This window comes from Pelodiscus sinensis, chromosome 19 (assembly GCF_049634645.1).
Source record: "Pelodiscus sinensis isolate JC-2024 chromosome 19, ASM4963464v1, whole genome shotgun sequence".
NCBI classification, from domain to species: Eukaryota; Metazoa; Chordata; order Testudines; family Trionychidae; genus Pelodiscus; species Pelodiscus sinensis.
Window position 1 is genome coordinate 2023847 of NC_134729.1, and position 20959 is coordinate 2044805.

A 20959-nucleotide genomic window follows, 5' to 3' on the forward strand; every position below is an offset into this window, starting at 1 on the left:
CTGTGGCGTACGGGAGCGACCAGCCCGGGAGACGCTGCTGCAAGCTTGGTGGGGTGGCTTAACGACGAACACCATCAGGACCGTTTTCCCAAAGAGCTTAGTTCCCGTAGGCGCCTCCGAGAGCTGCGGGGTGGTTAACCAAGATGCCGGCTTTTTCCTCCCCGGGTTACTCGGGAGCAGCTCACACTCACAGGTGGGCCTGGGCACCATTCCTTACCCAGCCTGGCTAATAGCCAGGAATAGACTTAACCTCCATGAATTTATCTAGTTATAAAATGTATCTCTTTTAAATCCTGTTATAATCCTAGCCTTCACAACTTCCTCCGGCAAGGAGTTCCACAGGTTGACTATGTGCTGTGTGAAGAACTTCCTTATATTTGTTTTAAACGTGCTGCCCATTCGTTTCATTTGGTGGCCCCTAGTTCTTATATTATGGGAACAAGTAAATAACTTTTCCTTATTCATTTTCTCCATCCCATTCATGATTTTTTAGACCTCGATCACATCCCCCCTTAGTCTCTTTTCCAAGCTGAAAAGTCCCAGTCTCTTTAATCGCTCCTCATGTGGGACCTGTTCCAAACCCCTCATCATTTCAGTTGCCCTTCTCTGAACCTTTTCTAATGCCAGCATGTCTCTCACGAGCTCAGCACGGCGCAGGTCCAGACCCAGAGTCAGCAAGAGGGTTTGCAAGCACTGAACTCGGTTGGCGGCAAGCAGAGGATGCAAAAGCCCAAAATGCTGCTCCTCTTTCATTTCTCTTCCTCTTTTAAAGTTCCCCTTTGCCAGCTGCAGCAGCATTGGTACTTTCCAAGGCACTATGCCTGCATCTGAGTTTCAATTCAGCTGCCTCTCAGAGCCCCCAACCTCCCGATATTCTGGCCCCCCCTTATCCATCCTGTGTCCCAAGGGTGCCAGCTCTGTCCCTCAGGAGCCTGGGTTGGCTGTCCTGGAGGGGAGGGTGGCAAGATTCGAACCCTCAACCTGTGGCTTGGGGGAGGGGGCGAGACAACGACCCAGGAAGTGAAAAATCCTTCCCAGATAAACAGAGGTAAGAGAAGCAGAGCATGCAGAATACACAGGGCAGGTGGGAACCCCATGCCAGAATAGGAGGGGCTTATAGGGAGGGCTCTGGGGATCCAGCGGGCTAGGGTCTTGGGCAGGGATAGATTGTGCCCTTCGACTTAGCTCGCTGGTTGGAATCTAGCTCTGGTTTGACGGTCACGTTGCTGGGTCCCCTGGGCCGGGCGTACGTGTCTGTGGCGGCGTGACTAGGTTGGTAAGCTCTTTGGGACAGAAACCATCTTTTTGTTCTGCATTTGTACAGCGCCTGGCGCGGTGCGGCCTTGTCTGGGTTCCCCGACGCTGCTGTCCTACAAATGGGGCTGGTGGGAGGAAATGTCGCAGGGCTGCGGGAGACCTAAGTCCAGCCGCGGCTCCTGGGAATGGCTAGTGATAAACAGTGGAACAGCTTCAACAGAAGAGCGGCAGACCCCGACCCCAGCATGCCTCAGACCCAGGGGGTTTGGGCACTCGCATGAGGGGTGGGAACTTAGGTTCCCACTCCGAACTCCCTTCAGAGCTCCCCCAACTCCAACATGACATACCCAGGGGGTTCAGGCACTTGCCTGAGGGGCAGGAACCAAGATTTAAAGCCCCCGCCCCTTCCACAGTGGATTCAAAAGTCTGTTTTCTATGTCCCAGGTGCATTTTCTATGCACTAGGTAATGGGTATGGAGCAGTAGCGTCCCCTTTGTGACTGATTTCTTTGGATTTAAAAACTGCCTGGAAACTCTGTTTTGGGTCCAATGAAGCATTTCACTCAAGCCAAGGGGCCTTCTTGTACTTTTTTTCCATGGCCGAAAATTGCAACCCCCTACGGTTTCGCTTCCACCTGCACGGTTTCGTTTTCGCAACACCCTGCAGACCAACCCCTGGGTTGGGCGTGCACAGCTCTTTGCAACACCATGACATGTTAAAAACGCTTACAGCTTAGAAAATGCTGAGTGTATCAGGGAAGTGAGTCACGGGCCATGGAATTCCACCCAATCAGCAATGGGGCTGGAGAGGAACGGCGCCGGAACAACTGGAGCCTCCCAAAATCAGCGCCGGGTTCCCCAAGGAGCTGCCGTTTGTCCTTGCAGGGACTGGCATGGCAGAGCCGGGCTCAGATGTCTCGTCCCGCTGACGTCAGTGGGAGTGGAGGGTTCGTATCCCCCGGCAGGATTGGCGCCGCAGAGAGACCTGTGTGAATCAGCACCTTCATAAGGTAAACCCCTTGGCAACTCTTTCTCTTCCCTCCCGCACACCTGCTGGGCGTGGGGCATTGTTCCAGCTAGTGGGCCTGAGCCCTGGTCCAGAGAGAAGAATGAGTTTGATCCACAGCCTTAGCTACCAGCTGGGAGGCATTTCGTACCTGTTGGGAGTTCGGTTCCGCCTACCAACCTCGCCTTGACCGTTAATTGCCGCCTGCTTTTCGTTCCGGAGGAAGACTTGCGTTCCAGCCTCTCTCAGTGGCAGGTTGTTTTGCCGATTGTGCACGGGCTGAGTGCTGGGGCTGTTGGAGCTAAGTATTGTGTTTTGTGCGCACACGTCCGTGCGCAGCAAAATGCTCGTGAAATTATGGGCATCTGTTCCACACTTGATTGTAACCTCTCCACTGGAAGATGCTCCAGCTTCTGCTAACCTTCATCAGGCCGCGCACTCCCTCCTCTTCCCCTCTGAAATCCTTACATCCGCTTGCCCCCAAAATCGTCTGGCTGCCACCAGCCTCCTCAATGGCCTACTCAGTGCACTCCTCCACTCGAAGCAAGATCTTTAGACACTAGTAACCACAATCAACTCTCTCTTTACAAGCTTCAGGGGGTAGCTGAATTAGTCTGTTAGGGTGTGTCTAGACTACATGCCTCCGTCGACGGAGGCATGTAGATTAGCCAGATCGGAAGAGGGAAATGAAGCCGCGATTAAAATAATCGCGGCTTCATTTAAATTTAAATGGCTGCCCCGATCTGCCGATCAGCTGTTTGTCGACAGATCGGGGCAGTCTGGATGCGATGCGCCGACAAAGAAGCCTTTCTTGATCGACACAGGTATGCCTCGTGAAACCAGGTTTACCTGTGTCGATCAAGAAAGGCTTCTTTGTCGGCGCATCGCGTCCAGACTGCCCCGATCTGCCGACAAACAGCTGATCGGCAGATCGGGGCAGCCATTTAAATTTAAATGAAGCCGCGATTATTTTAATCGCGGCTTCATTTCCCTCTTCCGATCTGGCTAATCTACATGCCTCCGTCGACGGAGGCATGTAGTCTAGACACACCCTTACAGACAAAAAACCAACACATGGTCTGCTAGCACTCTATAGACTAACAAAACATGTCGATGGGATCATGAGCTTTCGTGGCTGTGCCCACAAAAGCTCATGATACTATCTACCATGGGTTCCCAAATGGGGTCATGTGCGTGAAGAAATTCCGGGGGGGGGGATGGTGCCACGTGACACACACACACACCCCGTCCCCCTGTCAAGTTTTGCTGCCCAAGTCAATTTTTTTTTGTTTTGCTCAACAAGTTTTGCTATTGGGAGGGGAGTGTGAGGGGGTTTCAAAAATCAAAAAGGGGGCGTGATGCCGAAAAGTTTGGGAACTGCTACACGTTTTGTTAGTCTATAAAGTGCTACCAGACCATTTGTTGTTTTTTGTCTCTTTACAGCCAGTGCAGAGCTTGGAAAGACACAAGCTACTTTCACAGAGGAAATTATCTAATTTCTACGTGCTCAGGGGCCCACTCGCGGTCTCAGCTTCCAGGCATGACATCTTACCTTTATAACGTGGCGTCAAGCTAGGGAAATATTTGTAGCGCAGCCGTGTTGCGTGAGTGGCTCGGGTACTGACGGACGCAAACGTCGTACAACCCCTGGGTGTGTCTAGACTACAGGGTTTTTTCGAAAAAACTTCTCCTGCATCTAGACAGCTGCCGTGTTCTTTCTAAAGTAAATCGAAAGAACGTAGCGGTTTTTTCGACTGCGGAAAACCTGGTTTTATGAGGAAGAACGCCTTTTTTCGAAAGTGCTCTTTCGAAAAAACGTGCTATGTAATGCAAACTGTGCTTTTTCGAAAGAGAGCATCCAGACTGCCTGGGTGCTCTCTTTCAAAAAAGCGGCGCGCTTTTTCGGAAGCACTGGCTGTAGTCTAGACGCTCTCTTTTGAAAGAGGCTTGCAGTCTAGGCGTACCCCCTGTGACTACAGCCATGCTTGCGCGAGTTTAACTCCATGACAAGGCTTTGAGGTTGGATTTCCAAAGTCTGCTTTGTCAGGTTGGCCGCTCTGTGTGAGCGCTGTGTAAAAGCTTAGCAAGAAATGAGATCACATCACAGAAGTAGAGCTGTCTGTTTCCCTTGCCCAAATGAAGGGCTTGTGTGTGGTCTAAGGGTGTCGACAGGTTCACTGGTGCCCGGGAGCAGCCCTACATCTGCAGCCTGCCACCCAGGATCCTGCTTTGTCAGTTAACCAGCCGGTCAGCCTAATGTTTAATTGATTAATTGGGATTTTACATCTCTAGTTTGGCCTTATGCTGTGGCCTGGGAGGAAGGCAGCATGAAGCCGTGGCACTGAAAGAGCAGATCATGGGACAAACTGTTCCCGCTTTGCTTTGTGACGCAACCTGCCATGCCGGACCAGCCGTGGATTACTTCCCGCCTCGTGGTGGCTCAGTGCTGATGCATTTTGGGAAGGAAAGTGGGTGGAGGTTTTAAAGGAAGGTTCTGCCCCCAGCCCAAGTAGGGAAGAAGCTATGGGTCTTACAACAGCTGTTTCTGGCCACCTCGCTATACCCTGTGCTGCGGCAGATATAAGACAGCTGCCTTTCCCCCTCCTTTCCCCTGCTCCGTGGCCGGGTGGGCCTCTCCTGAAGTGTCACAGTGAGGCTATGGCTAGACTGCAGGCTTCTTTCAGAAGAAGCTTTTCCGGAAAAGATCTTCCGAAAAACTTCTGCCGAAAGAGCACGTCCACACTGCAAAAGCACATTGAAAAAGCGATCTGCTTTTTCGAAAGAGATCGTCCACACTGAATAGACGCTCTCTCGTAGGTAACCTATGGACAGAATGGCCACCAGGGCACCTGTGCTTTTTCCTCTTTCCGCTTTTTCCGAAAGAACGCCCTCTTCCCTGTCCACATGCGCCTTTTTCCGAAAGAGCTCTTTCGCAAAAAGGTTTCTTCCTCGCAGAAAGAGGATTACCAATGCCGGAAAAACCCCTCTGCTCTTTCGATTTTCTTGCGGAAGAACACGATTGCAGTGTGGACGTTCCTCCAGTTTTGTCGAAAAAACGGACACTTTTCCGACAAAACTCTGTTGTGTGGACATACCCGAAGATCCCACAGTGACTGTACAAACAGGCACAAGGCTAGATGGATTAGACTGCTGGTATAAAATGAGAGACAGGTGGACACAATGCCAAGGGGGAGAACGTTTTGATACCCAGCTGGTTCCCAGGAAGATACTAGCTGGCCCCCCCGACAACCTAAACGAGCAAAGTAGGGCACACTTCCAGTGCCCTCCGTTAGCCTCATTAGCACCAGCACTACAATTGACAGGTACTTCCCACCCCCCTTCTTTTTCTGTTTTAAATTCTGAGGGTTCCCCTTTTTTTCTCCATTCAAGCTTATCCGAGGAAGTGGGTTTGGCCCCCGAAAGCTCATGAGCCTATCGATTTTGGCTCATCTCTACGGAGCCACAGGACTGCTCGTTGTTTTCAACGTTACAGACCGCCCCACCCCCCAACTTTTACACTGCAATGTAAATAGTAGAAACTAACTTAGATCTCAAACGTGCTTTCCGTTTCAATAGTCAAATCTGGGTTTATAGCCTTGGCCAGGCGCCAAGCTTCACAAGCTGCTTTACGGACAAAGACCGACACAGAAGTACACAAACTGTAGGCAGAACCGGCCCACAACATTTTGGCACCTGAGGCGGGGAGCTCAAATGACGCCCCCATGCCCCCTCGCTTGGGCCGAAACTTTGAAAGGTCTCAATTCTGCCTCCTTCCTGTTCCACTCCTCTCCTGGGACTGTTCTGTTACCTACACAGGCACCAGCAGCAGACACAATTTTCTACTCTGTGGGTCCTAGTGGCACCACCCACAGTCTGGCACCTGAGGCGGCTGCCTCAGTTCCCCTCATGGTAGGGCCAGCCCTGACCGTAGTTCACTTCTCTCACCCCATTTGTGTGTTGCCCGACTGCTGTTTAAAATGTATTTTATCCTGACACCTAGTGTTCGGTGCCTGCCCGGCTGCTGAGTCAGTTGATTTTTGAGGGGAGAAGCCGTTGCCAATTGAAATGTAAGTGCCTGGGTGAAGTCATTGGCTGTAATACACCTTGTGCCAAAGGCTGGAGCCCTGCCTAATGAAATACACAAAGCTCTAACTCCAACTGGCATTTAAATCCCCGATTCACACAGGACGGTGGATCCTCTGGCAATGTATTTGAGACGAATCTTTACAGGAGGGCCAAGTAGCCCTCGGAAAACAATGAGTAGCCCTGTAGCACCTTAGGGTGAGTCTAAACAGCACCCGTACCTCACAATAAGCGACACAATTTGCACCATGCAAATTGTGTCGCTTATTTCGATCTTATTTCGAAATAGCTTTTTTCCAAAATTTGGCACTGTCTATACAGCACCAAAGTTTGAAATAAGGCGCTATTCCAAAACGTCCCTTATCCCTCATGCAATGAGGTTTAGAGGGGGGTCAGAATAGCAAGCCTGTTCTATTTCGATATAACGGGCTTGCTCTTAAGACACAGAACAGCTATTTCGGGATACTGGAGGAATCCCGAAATAGCTCCGCAGTGTACACATTGCCTAAGAGACTGACAAGTATAGTATCATGAGCTTTCATGGGCACAACCCACTTCGCCCTTGGTGTTTTCCACATATGTGTTTGCCCTCTGCCCTGCCGCTTCCACCTAAAGCTTCGTCCCAGGCCACAGAGCCAGCCCTCCCCCCACACACCTTGCCCTGGGTCCCACAGTGGGTGTAGGCCCCGCTCTTTGGACTCAAGCAATGCAAACTACAGTGTAACAGAACGTGGTAAGGCATTTCAGCTCACTTGCAGCAGAGCCAGTTATCAAGAGAACTCGCTTATTTTTGTCACGTGAAAGGCTTTAGTCTTCCCGGTCGGAGTTTGATTGTGCCCTGAGATTCCATGCGAGCCGAGAACCCCATCAAGTCTGTTAATTAAGCATCCCCATGACAATTAATACAAATGTAGCCAGTTCACACCCAAGCCCTGCCAAATTACTAGCTCTCATAATAAGGCTATGTCTACACTCGCGGCTTCTTGCGCAAGAACATCTTGCACGAGTGTTCTTGCGCAAGAAAACGTCCACACTGCCGTGTGCGAGCTGTGCTTTCGCACAAGAGCGCCCATGGCAGTGTGGACGCTCTCTTGTGCAAGAAAGGTCTGGTGGCCATTTTAGCCGTAGGGCTTTCTTGAGCAAGAAATCCCTGCCGAGCATCCACTCTGCCCTCTTGCGCAAGAGCTGCTGTGCAAGAGAGCTTACACCTGTTAAAAAAGAGCGTAGCTCTTGCGCAAGGAGCCCTCTTTTACCACCCCGTACTGTAAATTCCCTTGCGCAAGAGCGGGCGGGCAGTGTGGATGCTCTGCAGATTCTTGCGCAAGAACAGCTGTACTTGCGCAAGAAGCCACGAGTGTAGACATAGCCTAAGAGTCTAGAACACGGGGTTTGGGCAAACTTTTTGGCTGGAGGGCCACATCCGCAGCACCCATTGGCTATGCTTTCTAGCCAATGAGAACTGTGGGGGCGGAGCTTGAGGCTGGGGTAGCAGGAAGTACTCTAGATACTCACTAGGCATAGGAGCCCGGGGGGGAGGGGTTATGATGCTAATTCTGGGCACAGTATAGAGCAGGGTGAGCCCCAGCAGGAGCTCAAGGGATGGATTAAAATGGCTGCCAGGCTGGATGCAGCCCAGGGCGGTATTGTTCCTTGTCAGACACTCATAAATGTAACATTACTTCTCTTGCTGTTTTTGTAGTGCCAAAAGAGCCCCACTTTTAAATCGGATACGCCTGCAACTCATCTAGATCCATGGCAGCTACTCCAATGCTTCCACTAACTACAGGTAGGAAGCCCTGGGCAGACCTGGTAAGAAGTCAGTAATTCACAGCTTGGTTTGCTAGCTGGCAAGGTAAAGCAACACCTCTCCCCGGCTAGTGCAAAATGAAGGCGCGGGGTTATATGAGGTCTCCTCTTACAACATCTTACTAGGAGAGGAAGTTAATAATAAGCCAAACTGCAGAAGCATTTGTGCATGCAAATTTGTGACTGCTGAAGACATCGCAGAAAAAACACAGGCTAGGCACGCAGCTTACTTCTAATTTTTTCCTGCTTTCCCCGCTGCAAAAGACCCCTTTTTAACTGCCCCAGGTGAAGACAAACCCACCTCCCCAGACAGTGGCCAGAAGAAATAATGGCAGCGCAAGAACCTACAAGACAATTAAAAGACTTTGGAACAGAGCTTCTGACAGCCCATTCCTGCTGGCAGCACTGCTGCTATTTATCAGCCTAATTACATAATGCACTAGAATGACGGGAAAGATGCTGTTAAAAATGTCTGGCTTTTAAATCACGTCTTGGAATCTTAAATTGAGCAAAACTCTCGGATCCCAATAAGCAGGTTGCATCCTTAGTCCCAAAAGTGACTGTTATCTTCAGACAGCTAATCGAGACCACTGCTCTAATCATTTAATTAAAGGAATAGCTGAACCGCTTCATTAGTGTAGTAGCTGCTATTTATTGAAACTAACATGTGGTTTAAAAGTTTCCAGGCTTCATTCTCATTCAAGGATGTATTTGTGGTAAACTACAGAACTGGTCAGAACACTGTTTTGTTTTTTTCCCCATGTTGTGGGAAACAGACATTTCAGAACAAAAAAAACGTGACTCAAATTGAGATAAGCACAAAATGGCCATTTTTTTCTTCCCAAAATGTAAATAATCATTTGGGGTCCATCACCACATTTTGTTTGGCTTGCAACCATTTTGAAAGGCATACCGTGAAGTCTGTTTCAAACCGATCTTTTTAATACAAAAAAAATCAAAACCTTTTGTTCTAAAAGTGTTAAAACGGGGGCTGTTTTCACATTTTTTAAAGGGTTCCCATTTTGTTCAAAAAAAAAAATGGTGTCCATATGGTTTCACACACAAAAAACAGACTTTGCAAAAAGGGCATTTTCAGTCCAAAAATTTTCAGTGAAAAATTTTCCTCCAGGGCTACTAAACCGTTTTAAACATAAGACCTATTCGTGTGTCACTAGCTGCCTCCAAAGAGGCTTCACTTATAAGTGCCTTGAAGATATTTCAATAACTGTCACTTTCTTCTCCTCTCCTTGTCAATTTGACTCTGGCCTCGTAAAAAAGAGCTGGCCACCCTATTTCAGACTAAGATGAATACGCCGTCTCTCCATGAAGAAGCCAGCGTGGGCGTCATCGCAGGTATGTTGCTATGAGTGTACATCAGGGAGGACAACCCGGGAGCAGTTAAATGCTGACCTATCTCCTAATCTGGCTTCTGTTGCTTCTTTGGAAGGTGTCCTCACCGTAGTTTTCATCACCCTCCTGGCCGTCCTGGTAGTGATCATCATCTACCTGTACAAGAACAAAGGGAGCTACCGCACCTATGAGCAAGCAGAGGCAGAAGTGTCAATACAGCTGGAAGACCTCCCTTCTAAAGGAGAAAAGGCCGAATATTTTATATAATCCATTCAGCGTGGCTAACAGCTGTAGGTTGGACAGTAAGTTGCCTGGACTCTGGGATCTGCAGACTTTTCTTTCCCCTAATTTATTATGTTAATCAACAAAGGAAAAGTGTAACATGTGCACCATGCTAACTTCAGCCATTGTTTTGCTGGGAAGAATGACCATTAAACAGAAGGTAAGGCTCTTCTCGTGACTGTCGTGTAAAAGTGATAATGCACTGTCACGTGTGGTTTGTAATACGGCCGGCCGGTTAAGCAGCTAGGCTATGTCTTTACTGGCGCGATCTTGCGCCAAAGATATGCAAATCAGGCTAAGCGTGGAATATTGCCCAGCCTCATTTGCATACCTAATGAGCCGCCATTTTGCAGAAGAGGCTCTTGCGCCAGAAGGAGCTGTCTACACTGCCCTTTCTTGTACAAGAAAACCCTCTTGTGCAATGCCGCTACGCTGATTATTTTCAGGAATAACGGCATTATGCAAGAGGGGTTTTCTTGCGCAAGGGGCAGTGTAGACAGCTCCTTCTAGCGCAAGAGCCTCTTCCACAAAAATGGTGGCTCATTAGGTATGCAAATGAGGCTCGGTGATATTCCACGCTTAGCCTCATTTGCATATCTTTGGCGCAAGATCGCGCCAGTGTAGGCATAGCCCTAGAGTTTCTCTCTCCTGGAGCAAAGAAGGTTAAGCTCATTTTAGGGGGGGAGGAATAGATTAAGGGCCAAAGTTAATCAAGTCGTTTGTGTTGCAATAATGCCTAGTAGCCTCCGTTGTGCTCTGTACAATTCCCTAGCGAGTCCCCAGGTTCTAGTCTAAAAGGCCGAGGTGGGAGAAGAACACACAGTAAGTCAGTAGCAGAGCTGGAAAACAAACCAACCAACCCAGGGCTCCTGATCCTAGCCCAGTGTCTTAACCCCTTGGAGAGCACTGCCCCTCACATGAGGACACCCATTAGCTGCCAGAGGCCAGGTAAATAACCTGAGGAGCAGATTATTCAGCCTGGTCCCCTACTTGGTTTCTTGCCCTTTGTAGTGACCCACAGGGGACTGGCCTCTGTCTGAGACCAGACAGATCCAGGGTATCGTTAAGCTCGACAATTAGCTCATTTCATGTGAATAACAGTCACTCCGCACAGGGAAGTCCTGCCTGGGTGTGGTGCAGGCTGCCTTAGCCCTGTTCAGGCGGGAGCCTCGTTTTGGTGGTGGTAGCGCCTCACCCCTATTTTGGGCAAGCGACGTAATCTCCAGCTAAACGAAGCGCTAAAATTCAAAGCTCTTTGTGAGCCATAATAGTTTTCTAGGGGTGGAAAAAAGGGCCTGGAAACTATAATGCCCTTATGTTTGTGTTCGCCCTGCAGCGTTGCCTGACTCGCTCACGCTAGCGGACGATGTGCCCTGTATTGCGCAGCTTCTGAAGCAATAAGGCCATTTCAATTTAGCTAGACTAGGAGAGGGTAAAAATACGGCCGGCAGCAGGGCCATGGGCTTCTCTGAGCGCCGTGGGAAAACTACAGTGTCCGCAGGACAATCTTCCAGGTCCCGTTGACCAGAGCGGCCTCGGCCGTGTTTGCAGGGCTCCTGCCACTCAAAAGCAGCTGGCCTCTGCAGCCAGACGCTGTGCGCAGCCTGCGGGGATGCAGCAGGCAGTGAGCCTGCCCGAGGGGCCACCTGTCAGGCAGAGTCTGCCTCTGGCACCCCAGCCCCTCCAACCACCCCCAACCCTCTGCTCTCTTTCCTCCACGTCACCCAACCCTTTGCACTCCCACTCCTGCACCCATTCCCCTGACCCAGATCACAACCCCCTTCCAAACTCTGCACCCCCTCCTCCACCTCATCAGAATCCTCTCTGCACCCCAAATTCATAGAATAATAGGACTGGAAGGGACCTTGAGAGGTCATCGAGTCCAGCCCCCCGCCCTCAAGGCAGGACCAAGCTCCGTCTACACCATCCCTGACAGATGTCTATCTAACCTGTTCTTAAATATCTCCAGAGAGGGAGATTCCACCACCTCCCTTGGCAATTTATTCCAATATTTGACCACCCTGACAGTTAGGAATTTTTTCCTAATGTCCAATCTAAACCTCCCCTGCTGCACTTTAAGCCCATTACTCCTTGTCCTGTCCTCAGTAAGCCAAAGGAACAAATTTTCTCCTTCCTCCTTGTGACACCCTTTTAGATATTTGAAAACCGCTATCATGTCCTCCCTTAATCTTCTTTTTTCCAAACTAAACAAGCCCAGTTCGTGAAGCCTGGCTTCATAGCTCATGTTCTCTAAACCTTTAATCATTCTTGTCGCGCTTCTCTGTACCCTTTCCAATTTCTCCACATCTTTCTTGAAATGTGGCGCCCAGAACTGGACACAGTACTCTAGCTGAGGCCTAACTAGTGCAGAGTAGAGCGGCAGAATGACTTCGAGTTTTGCTTACAACACACCTGTTGATACAACCTAGAATCATATTTGCTTTTTTTGCAACAGCATCACACTGTTGACTCATATTCACTATGACCCCTAGATCCCTTTCTGCCATGCTCCTTCCTAGACAGTCGCTTCCCATCTTGTATGTATGGAACTGATTGTTCCTTCCTAAATGGAGCACTTTGCATTTCTCTTTATTAAACCTCATCCTGTTTACCTCTGACCATTTCTCTAACTTGCTAAGGTCATTTTGAATTATGTCCCTATCCTCCAAAGAAGTTGCAACCCCACCCAGTTTGGTATCATCTGCAAACTTAATAAGCGTACTCTCTATCCCAATATCTACATCATTGATGAAGATATTGAACAGTACGGGTCCCAAAACAGACCCTTGAGGAACTCCACTTGTTATCCCTTTCCAGCAGGATTTAGCACCATTAACAACAACTCTCTGACTACGGTTATCCAGCCAATTATGCACCCACCTTATCGTGGCCCTATCTAAGTTATATTTGCCTAGTTTATCAATAAGAATATCATGCGAGACCGTATCAAATGCCTTACTAAAGTCTAGGTATATGACATCCACCGCTTCTCCCTTATCCACAAGGCTCGTTATCCTATCAAAGAAAGCTATCAGATTAGTTTGGCATGACTTGTTCTTCACAAACCCATGCTGGCTATTCCCTATCACTTTATTACCTTCCAAGTGTTTGCATAGGATTTCCTTAATTACCTGCTCCATTATCTTCCCTGGGACAGACATTAAACTGACCGGTCTGTAGTTTCCTGGGTTGTTCTTATTCCCCTTTTTATAGATGGGCACAATATTTGCCCTTTTCCAGTCTCCTGGAATCTCCCGTCTGCCATGATTTTTCAAAAATCATAGCTAAAGGCTCAGATACCTCCTCTATCAGCTCCTTGAGTATCCTGGGATGCATTTCATCAGGACCTGGTGACTTGCTGACATCTAACTTTCCTAAGTGATTTTTAACTTGTTCTTTGTGTATCCTATCTTCTAAACTTACCCTCTCTCTGCTTGTATTCACTACGTTAGGCACACCTCCAGACTTCTCAGTGAAGACCGAAACAAAGAAGTCATTGAGCATCTCTGCCATTTCCAAGTTTCCTGTTACTGCTTCTCCCTCCTCACTAAGCAGTGGGCCTACCCTGTCCTTGGTCTTCCTCTTGCTTCTAATGTATTTATAAAAGGTCTTCTTGTTTCCCTTTATGCCTGTAGCTAGTTTGATCTCATTTTGTGCCTTTGCCTTTCTAATCTTACCCCTGCATTCCCGTGTTGCTTGCCTATATTCATCCTTTGTTAGTTGTCCTAGTTTCCATTTTTTATATGACTCCTTTTTTATTTTGAGATCATGCAAGATCTCCTTGTTAAGCCAAGCTGGTCTTTTGCCATATTTTCTATCTTTCCTACACAGCGGAATTGTTTGCTTTTGGGCCCTTAACAACGTCCCTTTGAAATACTTCCAACTCTCCTCAGTTGTTTTTCCCTTCAGTCTTGCTTCCCATGGGACCTTACCTACAAGTTCTCTGAGCTTATCAAAATCTGCCTTCCTGAAATCCATTACCTCAATTGTGCTGGTCTCCCTTCTACCTTTCCTTAAGATCATGAACTCTATTATTTCGTGATCACTGTCCCCTATACTGTCTTCCACTTTCAAGTTCTCAACTAGTTCCTCCCTATTTGTTAAAACCAAATTCAGAACAGCTTCTCCTCTGGTAGCTTTTTCAACCTTCTGAAACAGAAAGTTGTCTCCAATGCAGTCCAGAAACTTATTGGATAGCCTGTGCCCCGCTGTGTCCAACCCCTCCCTTCATCCAAGCTCCCATCCAGACCCCCACGCTCCCGCCTGCACCCCAGTCCTCTACCCTGTCCCAGACCCTGCACCTCCATCAGTGTCATGGAAGGAGTGCAGCCCTTGACCATGTACCAAATTCTTGGAGTGCCCCCCCCATCAAAAATTATTGCCCACTCCTCCGTTAGATTCCCTCTTGTACAAGTCCACTTACTCATGACATTCTGCGATATCCCCCAAAGCAACAGAACAGTGCACACCAACTTCACTTCTTTCTTGCCTTTTATCTTTTCCTGTCTTTCATGCTAATCTCGGGAGTTCTAGATGGGTTCTCCTCAAATCTTAAGAGTTCCCCTTTCATAAAACCTACTTAAGATGATGCTTGCAAGGAGGCAGGAAAGAAAACACAAGCCTTTAAAAAACAATAAACCAAGCTGAGCAACAGTCAGGAGTTCTTTGTGAGGTCTAATGCAACTTTGTCACTTTATTCAAATTTTCAAAATAGTCTTTATTCTACTTTTTTTTTAGTATAAAAAAAATCCACAAGTTAAGTGCACCACAGTGTATACAGAGAGAGACATAATGCTGAACGCCCATAACAGTCAGTTATATGGTTGAACACGACATACAATACAGAGATTTAGATTCAACTGAAACCTCAAGATAAAATATATTCACCAAATCTGATTTTTTTCTTCATAAAACAAAAACCAAAAGATTGAGGATCCCTGAAATATTCTTCTTAACCCTAATAAGACTTCATTATACTCAAGTCATTTTTAAAAGTATGCATTCATAAAACAAGCCATTCACCAAGCTAACTTGTGTGTCGGTTGACAGTCGCTACACACTCACCCGTGAATGGAAACCAGTCTCAGTGTAGAGTAAGAGCCTGATGTTTTGCTGTCAAGACACCAAGTTGCTTTTAAAATGTGGTTTTGTTATTAAGCCATAGTTTTAAAAGTCTAGTTTGCATTTAATGAAACGTTCAAACAGGAGTTGCACTGTGTTTCAGGCACCAAAGCATGGCTTTGATTAGATTCAACGTGCAAAGGGGCCCCTACGGGAAATGTATAAAAAGAACGTCCCATGTCGTTCTCTAGCTGCATACCTGCCTGGAGAAAAATGAAGAGCGAATGTGAGCACAGAGAGTGCTTCAAGGGATCCATTCGACTATGAAGTCACGAAGGAGAAAAAGCCTTGAATATATGGCCACTACGGAAATTAATGTGACTGGCATTTTATCCAGCACCACTGATTCTATGGAAGGAGGAAAAAAGGATGCATGGATCTCAATCCTACTGATAAACAGTAGAGTTGAGATGGAGCTGAAAGAAATATATTGAGATACTTTTCAACCCAGATTTCTTTCCTACCCTTCTCCTCCCGCCCCCTTATTTTATAGTCAGTTGATTAATGAAAGCCAAGAGACGGTGCTGCAGTATTACTCCAGTGGAATTAAAGGAAGATCTGTGGGGCTGCTTAGCTCACATTCATTTCATGAATTAACCCCTCTTAAATTGAGGCACTGCTACCATTACATGGTTTCTTATTAAGCTTTAAAAGTGCCTGAAGGGCTGGGCACCAGGAAGACACCCCACCACTCTGTGTCTAAACTGCAACTTCAGGTTAATATGACTAAAGCAGTTACATTGTGAGAAGTGCTGACAGTATGTGATGTCTTTCCTTACACAAGCATGGCCTCTCGGTTCACCAGATAGTGTAGCCACCATCCGAGCCCCCCAAGAAGTAGCTTCCCTTCCGTTGTGTCACTAGCACGTTGGCACCCTGCATGGCCGCCAGCTGGGCCGCATTGGGAGGGCAGCCAGGAGGTGGTGGCTGAAAGACAGAAAGGGGACAGGTTAAGCAGATCAAACGACAATGCCTGTGTGGCAGCATTGTCTGGCAGATGAGCTGTCTTGGGATACAGTGAACCAGGTCCTGCCTTTTGCCACACAGTACTTAATGGCCATCAGTGCACCCCTAGCTAGCTAACTACACAAAGACCAGGGCAACACCCTGGCCGCCTGGTTTCCACGAGTGGAGAAGTCATCCCTGCTTCATCCGGAGAAGGACAGAAGTGGTGAGGTGCTGAGATAGGAAAAAGTGAAAGCCATGCATGCCGCCTTGGCTGTTGACTTCCACCCCGCCGCCGAAGCAGAGACATCCTGGCAGGAAAAGACTGCGCCAGAAAGGCATCAGCTCTACGAGCAAAGGTTACAAAGCCTGACTTGCGACTAGCAGCTGATTGTTCTAACTACAGCCAAAAGCATCCTTCGGAGAAACATTTAGATGGAGGGGCAACTTCCCACGTGCTTCAGAGAGAGACAGGCCTGGTCGCCACAGTATGTTATACTTACAGGAATATTACTAGCAGTACCAGCCCCAAACCTCGCACCGGCATCAAACGCTCCTTCAACAAGGACAGTTGACCCAGGAGGGTAGACAGGGCCTACAGGGTAATATGCCATTGGAACGGAAGAGCCCATTGGACCGACAGCCACCGACTGAGCCATGGGCAGGTAGAGAGAAGTACCAGGGTATGCAGCAGACATAGTAGGTACGGTGGCAGCCCCTGGATGCACAAAGCTTTGACGATAGAGCTAGAATGAGAAAAACACATGGAAGTGACAAGATTCTTTGCCCCACGGCCATTTACACAGATTCTCTCTCATAGTATGTCATAGGGTTGCTACCCTCTCACAAGTACAGGGGCAGTCCCTTCCCTGCAAGCGCGACTGCACCAGCAGGCAGAGAATAGTCTGTTTGGATCACGCCACGCATGGTGCTTCCCAACTGCCTGGCACAATTGGCCCAGAAGAACCATCTGATTGGCTTTTGCCTACACAGTTTAGCTCTAGTGGCAGCTCCGATTTGAGAAAGGAAACGTTATTTGTGGACCTCAGAGCAAATTCTTCCCTTTTCAGAACAGAAATGTTGGGCTTGAGCATTTAGCCAAAAACTGCTAATTAATGCTTTACGGGTTACCGAGGGTGGGGGGGGGGGGGGGGAAGAGAGGGTTTTGAAACTTGGAACAACTTCCAAAGTGCACAGCGCATGCTTTTCTAATTACGAGTCACAATGGCATGTGCTCACACAGCAGATCTCTCACTGGACAGAACTGACTGCTGCCCATGTCTTGTAAGGTGGAAATGGTCGTTCCAGGCTAACAGCAATGCAGGTACAGGAAGTCCCCAACTTACGAACAGGCTGTGTTCCAAAAGTTCATTTGAAAGCCGGTTCTTCAGAATGCGTTTTCCCATAGAAACAATATTATAAACGGTCGTGACGTTTCCTGGCTAGCCCACAAAAGCCTATTTAACCCATAAGGTCGCTGAAATTCTGTATATTTGCAATGAAAAATAGCAGAACCTTGTTGTGTTTTTAAATTTAACCTTGAATGCTGGTGCCTGAGGAAAGGCAAGATTAATTAGAGGAGGATGAGGTCAGTAGAGATTCTGAAGGGGACTTGTGAGCATTCCCCAAACGCCCTTCCTCCCTTCCCCACGGGCTCTGTGCAGCTACTGCAGACAGCCCTATCCTTACCAGGAGGCAGCAAGAGGCACAAGAATGGGCCAGAGAACACTGGAGGAGCAGGGGGCAACTGTCCAGACAGTAGTTAGAGAGAAGAGGCGGTTTTCCCTTCAAATGCCACTGCTCTCCAGCCACTATCTACGTAACCGCCCCCTAGTCCTCCAGCCACCCCTTCACCTGTGCCTCTCACCTGCTCCCCTGAGGCTGCAGGTGAGCTTTTGTTTGTAGTTATGGATGTTCAGAAGTCAGATGTTTGAAACACGGGGAGTGCCAGTATTACGAATTCATATGTAACCAAGTTTACTTTTTGGGTGTGGAGCACAAATAAAGACAGGACATACGGCATACCTCAGAGTAAGCAGGAGGTGCATCGGTATATGGTGGTGCCTGAGGAAGAGGCATGGTCTGTGGGTACACAGAAGGATTACCAGGAGGTTGCACTGGGTAGGATGGCTGCGTCGGATATTGACCTAAGAGGCAGAAGAGAATTTGGCCAGCGTTAACGGAGCTGCCATTATGGAAATGGGACAGAAGATGAGCTGATGGAAAGCCCCCTCCTTTATAGATCCTTGATAGATTCATTGAAATTGCCTCTTGTTATGTACAAATATTGGCTGAGTGCACAAGAAGGAAGGTACAAAATAAAGTCCACTCGGTACGCGTAGTCTGATTGGAACTAAAAGCAAAAACTAATTTCTGTACTGTTAAAATCCTTTAAAAGAACTAGGCCACTATGAAAAACAAACACCTTCATGTGCAGAGCTGCTGACAAACCACCCTATTTAGAATTAGGCATTTCTCTGCTCAGACTTGCAAGTCACAAAGTTTTGACTCTGTGCCACAGAACTACGCCAACTACTGGGACATCAACAATACTAGACCCTTTATCATTTGAAGTTCTTGATAGGCTGTCACACGTGCTATTTTCAAAGAGCATATGTTAATGAACTTAATGTTTTACAACTTAACATGGTTAATCTGTGTACCGAGAGAGAGAGAGAACAAAAGGGATATCATAGATTGCAGCAAGAAATAAATATAGTCCCCCAAATAAGAGCAGATCTTTTCCCTAACCCAAGCTCTCCCCCACACACACACACACACTATTCTTTCTTACCCATTTATTAATTTATGCAAAAGATTACATTGCATTAAAATGGCATGCATCTTAACGCATCAAGAATAAGTAACTGTAGGGTGATAGAAATGTAGCCGTTAGTCTGGTGTAGCTGAAACAGAAAACAGGACTATGTAGCACTTTAAAGACTAACAAGATGGTTTATTAGGTGATGAGCTTTTGTGGGCCAGATACAATTTTAATTGTATCCTTTGGTATATATGGTTGTGACAATTTTCTTCCACTATTTGATCTGAGGAAGTGGGTCTGGCCCGTGAAAGCTCATCACCTAATAAACCATCTTGTTAGTCTTTAAAGTGATACATAGTCCTGTTTTTTGTTTTAACTGTATGGTAGCATTGCTCTTCAAGTCAAGGCCAATAAGAAGCCCTGCTTAACATCTTGGTAAAATTCTGAAGTGATCTATTAATCCTTACTGCAGCTGGCTCTACAGTCAGTTTCTCTCATCAGGCCACTATCGTGTTTAAAATAAATAATTTCTATGTGTTTTTTCAGCTGCTCTGAACATAGCCAGCAATAGCAAGGAGGCGTTGCTTTAATGTGTCACCATCCAGGAGGTGATGCTTTCATGTGTCACTGTCAGGTCAAAGCTGTGTTCTTGTAAAGCTCTACCAAACCAAAGGCCAATATCAATGTTTCTATGATCAGTACAGATTCAAAACACAGCCTTGAACAAAAAAAAGGAGTGGAGGGGAACACAGTGATCTTGCAGGGTAAACTTGAATTCTAGTCATGCTTTTATAAGAGGCTCATTGCCATGAACATGAGAGCACCCAAAACTAGAGGGAGCCACTGCCCCGAGGAAAATTAAGAGAAAAGAAGCAGCTTTGCTGATCGCAAGTGACCAAGATTCCTGAAGTGATTAAAAGATCTTAATACCTCTCGAAAGGCCGGCAGCTCATACTACCCAAGGCAAATAATAAACACAATCAACGGGAGTTGTACAAATGTGTATTAACCCCTCAAGCACAGCTCCTCAATGTCACAGACCCCACCACTACCCTGATGGCCTCCTCCACGACTATCACTCCCCTCTCCAAGGTGCTGCTGGGGCATAGCGCAATCCTGCAGACAGAGCAGCTCTCTTACGGGAAACAGGCGAGGGAGAGACCCCGTGACACAGTTTAGGGATTCTCAGCAAATCCAGGTTCACGCACTGAACGGCTGCATTAACTGTTACGTACAAGCCTCCCAAGAATGCCTGGGGCTCCCTGTTTCTTCAAGGCAACAAGGAGTCACCACCCTCACCCTCTTGCCCCACCATTCCCTTGTGCCCTTCTAGCTGCCTTATCGTGACCCATGACAACAGTCTCCTGCAGCTACACGCGCTGCTACAAGCATCCCCCCTTCCCCCCAAAAACCCACCCCCACCTGCAGAACTACTGCCCCCAAGGAGCTGACTCCTCCCCTATGCAGTGACCCCTTCCCCTGCCTCCCCCATAGGGATGACCCCTCCACGCACCCCTTCCCCTCCTCCCTGTGAAGTTGACCCCTTATTCCATGGGGCTGACCCCTCTCCCACGGCACAGACCCCTTCCTCACACCCCACCCCTGTCTCCCCCAAGAGGCTAACCCCTCACCATAGGGCTGAGCCCTCCCCCCCCACAAGGCTGCCCCCCCTCCCCCAAGAGGCTGACCCCTTGCTATGGGGCTGACCCCTCGCCCTTCCCCCCCCCAAGGCTGACCCCTTGCTATGGGGCTGACCCCTCGCCCTTCCCCCCCCAAGGCTGACCCCCTGCTATGGGGCTGACCCCTCGCCCTTCCCCCCCCAAGGCTGACCCCTTGCTATGGGGCTGACCCCTCGCCCCTCCCCCCCCAAGGCTGACCCCTTGCTATGGGGCTGACCCCTCGCCCTTCCCCCCCCCCAAGGCTGACCCCTTGCTATGGGGCTGACCCCTCGCCCCTCCCCCCCCAAGGCTGACCCCTTGCTATGGGGCTGACCCCTCCCCCCCCACAAGGCTGACCCCTTGCTATGGGGCTGACCCCTCCCCCCCAAGGCTGACCCCTCCCTATGGGGCTGACCCCTCCCCCCCCACAAGGCTGACCCCTCGCTACGGGGCTGACCCCTCCCCCACAAGGCTGACCCCTCGCTACGGGGCTGACCCCTTCCCCCCCCCCCCCACAAGGCTGACCCCTCGCTACGGGGCTGACCCCTCCCCCCCCTCTTGCCTTTTCCGTTCATGGCTCGCTCGGGCGGTGGCTCCGCTCGCTCCGCGCACTTCCTTGTTATTGTCACTGCGGCGCTGCGACGGGTGGGGGGAGGGGCGGCCGACGTCGGCGTGTGCGCGGCGTCCT

At 48.7% G+C, this 20959-nt stretch overlaps 2 protein-coding genes across 3 annotated transcripts in view; one reads left to right on the plus strand and one right to left on the minus strand.

Moving 5' to 3' along the window:
- The window catches only part of BIN2 (bridging integrator 2), a 35169-nt gene extending 27083 nt beyond the window's left edge, over positions 1-8086 (plus strand). The window contains exons 14-15 of one of the 2 annotated variants that reach the window (XM_075901681.1): positions 2142-2266; positions 8045-8086. The gene's annotated coding sequence lies outside the window, so the exon portion shown is untranslated. Of the gene's footprint in view, positions 1-2141; positions 2267-3705; positions 3773-8044 lie in introns of those variants that run through there. The other variant, XM_075901682.1, reaches the window with a different exon arrangement.
- A 6370-nt stretch (positions 8087-14456) lies between these two features.
- DAZAP2 (DAZ associated protein 2) lies at positions 14457-20959 on the minus strand. The gene is made up of 4 exons (XM_075901683.1): positions 20834-20959; positions 17875-17996; positions 16353-16595; positions 14457-15831 (listed from the first exon to the last, which is right to left on the minus strand). The coding sequence occupies exons 1-4, from the start codon at positions 20844-20846 to the stop codon at positions 15703-15705; spliced, it is 507 nt and encodes a 168-aa protein (XP_075757798.1). The 5' UTR covers positions 20847-20959; the 3' UTR covers positions 14457-15702.

Coding starts and splice junctions, on each gene's coding strand:
- DAZAP2 (XM_075901683.1), bottom strand. Junction 16,596..17,874: donor CACCTCCTGCTTACTCTGAG/GTATGCCGTATG, acceptor TTCTCATTCTAG/CTCTATCGTCAAAGCTTTGT. Junction 15,832..16,352: donor GTACTGCTAGTAATATTCCT/GTAAGTATAACA, acceptor TCTGTCTTTCAG/CCACCACCTCCTGGCTGCCC.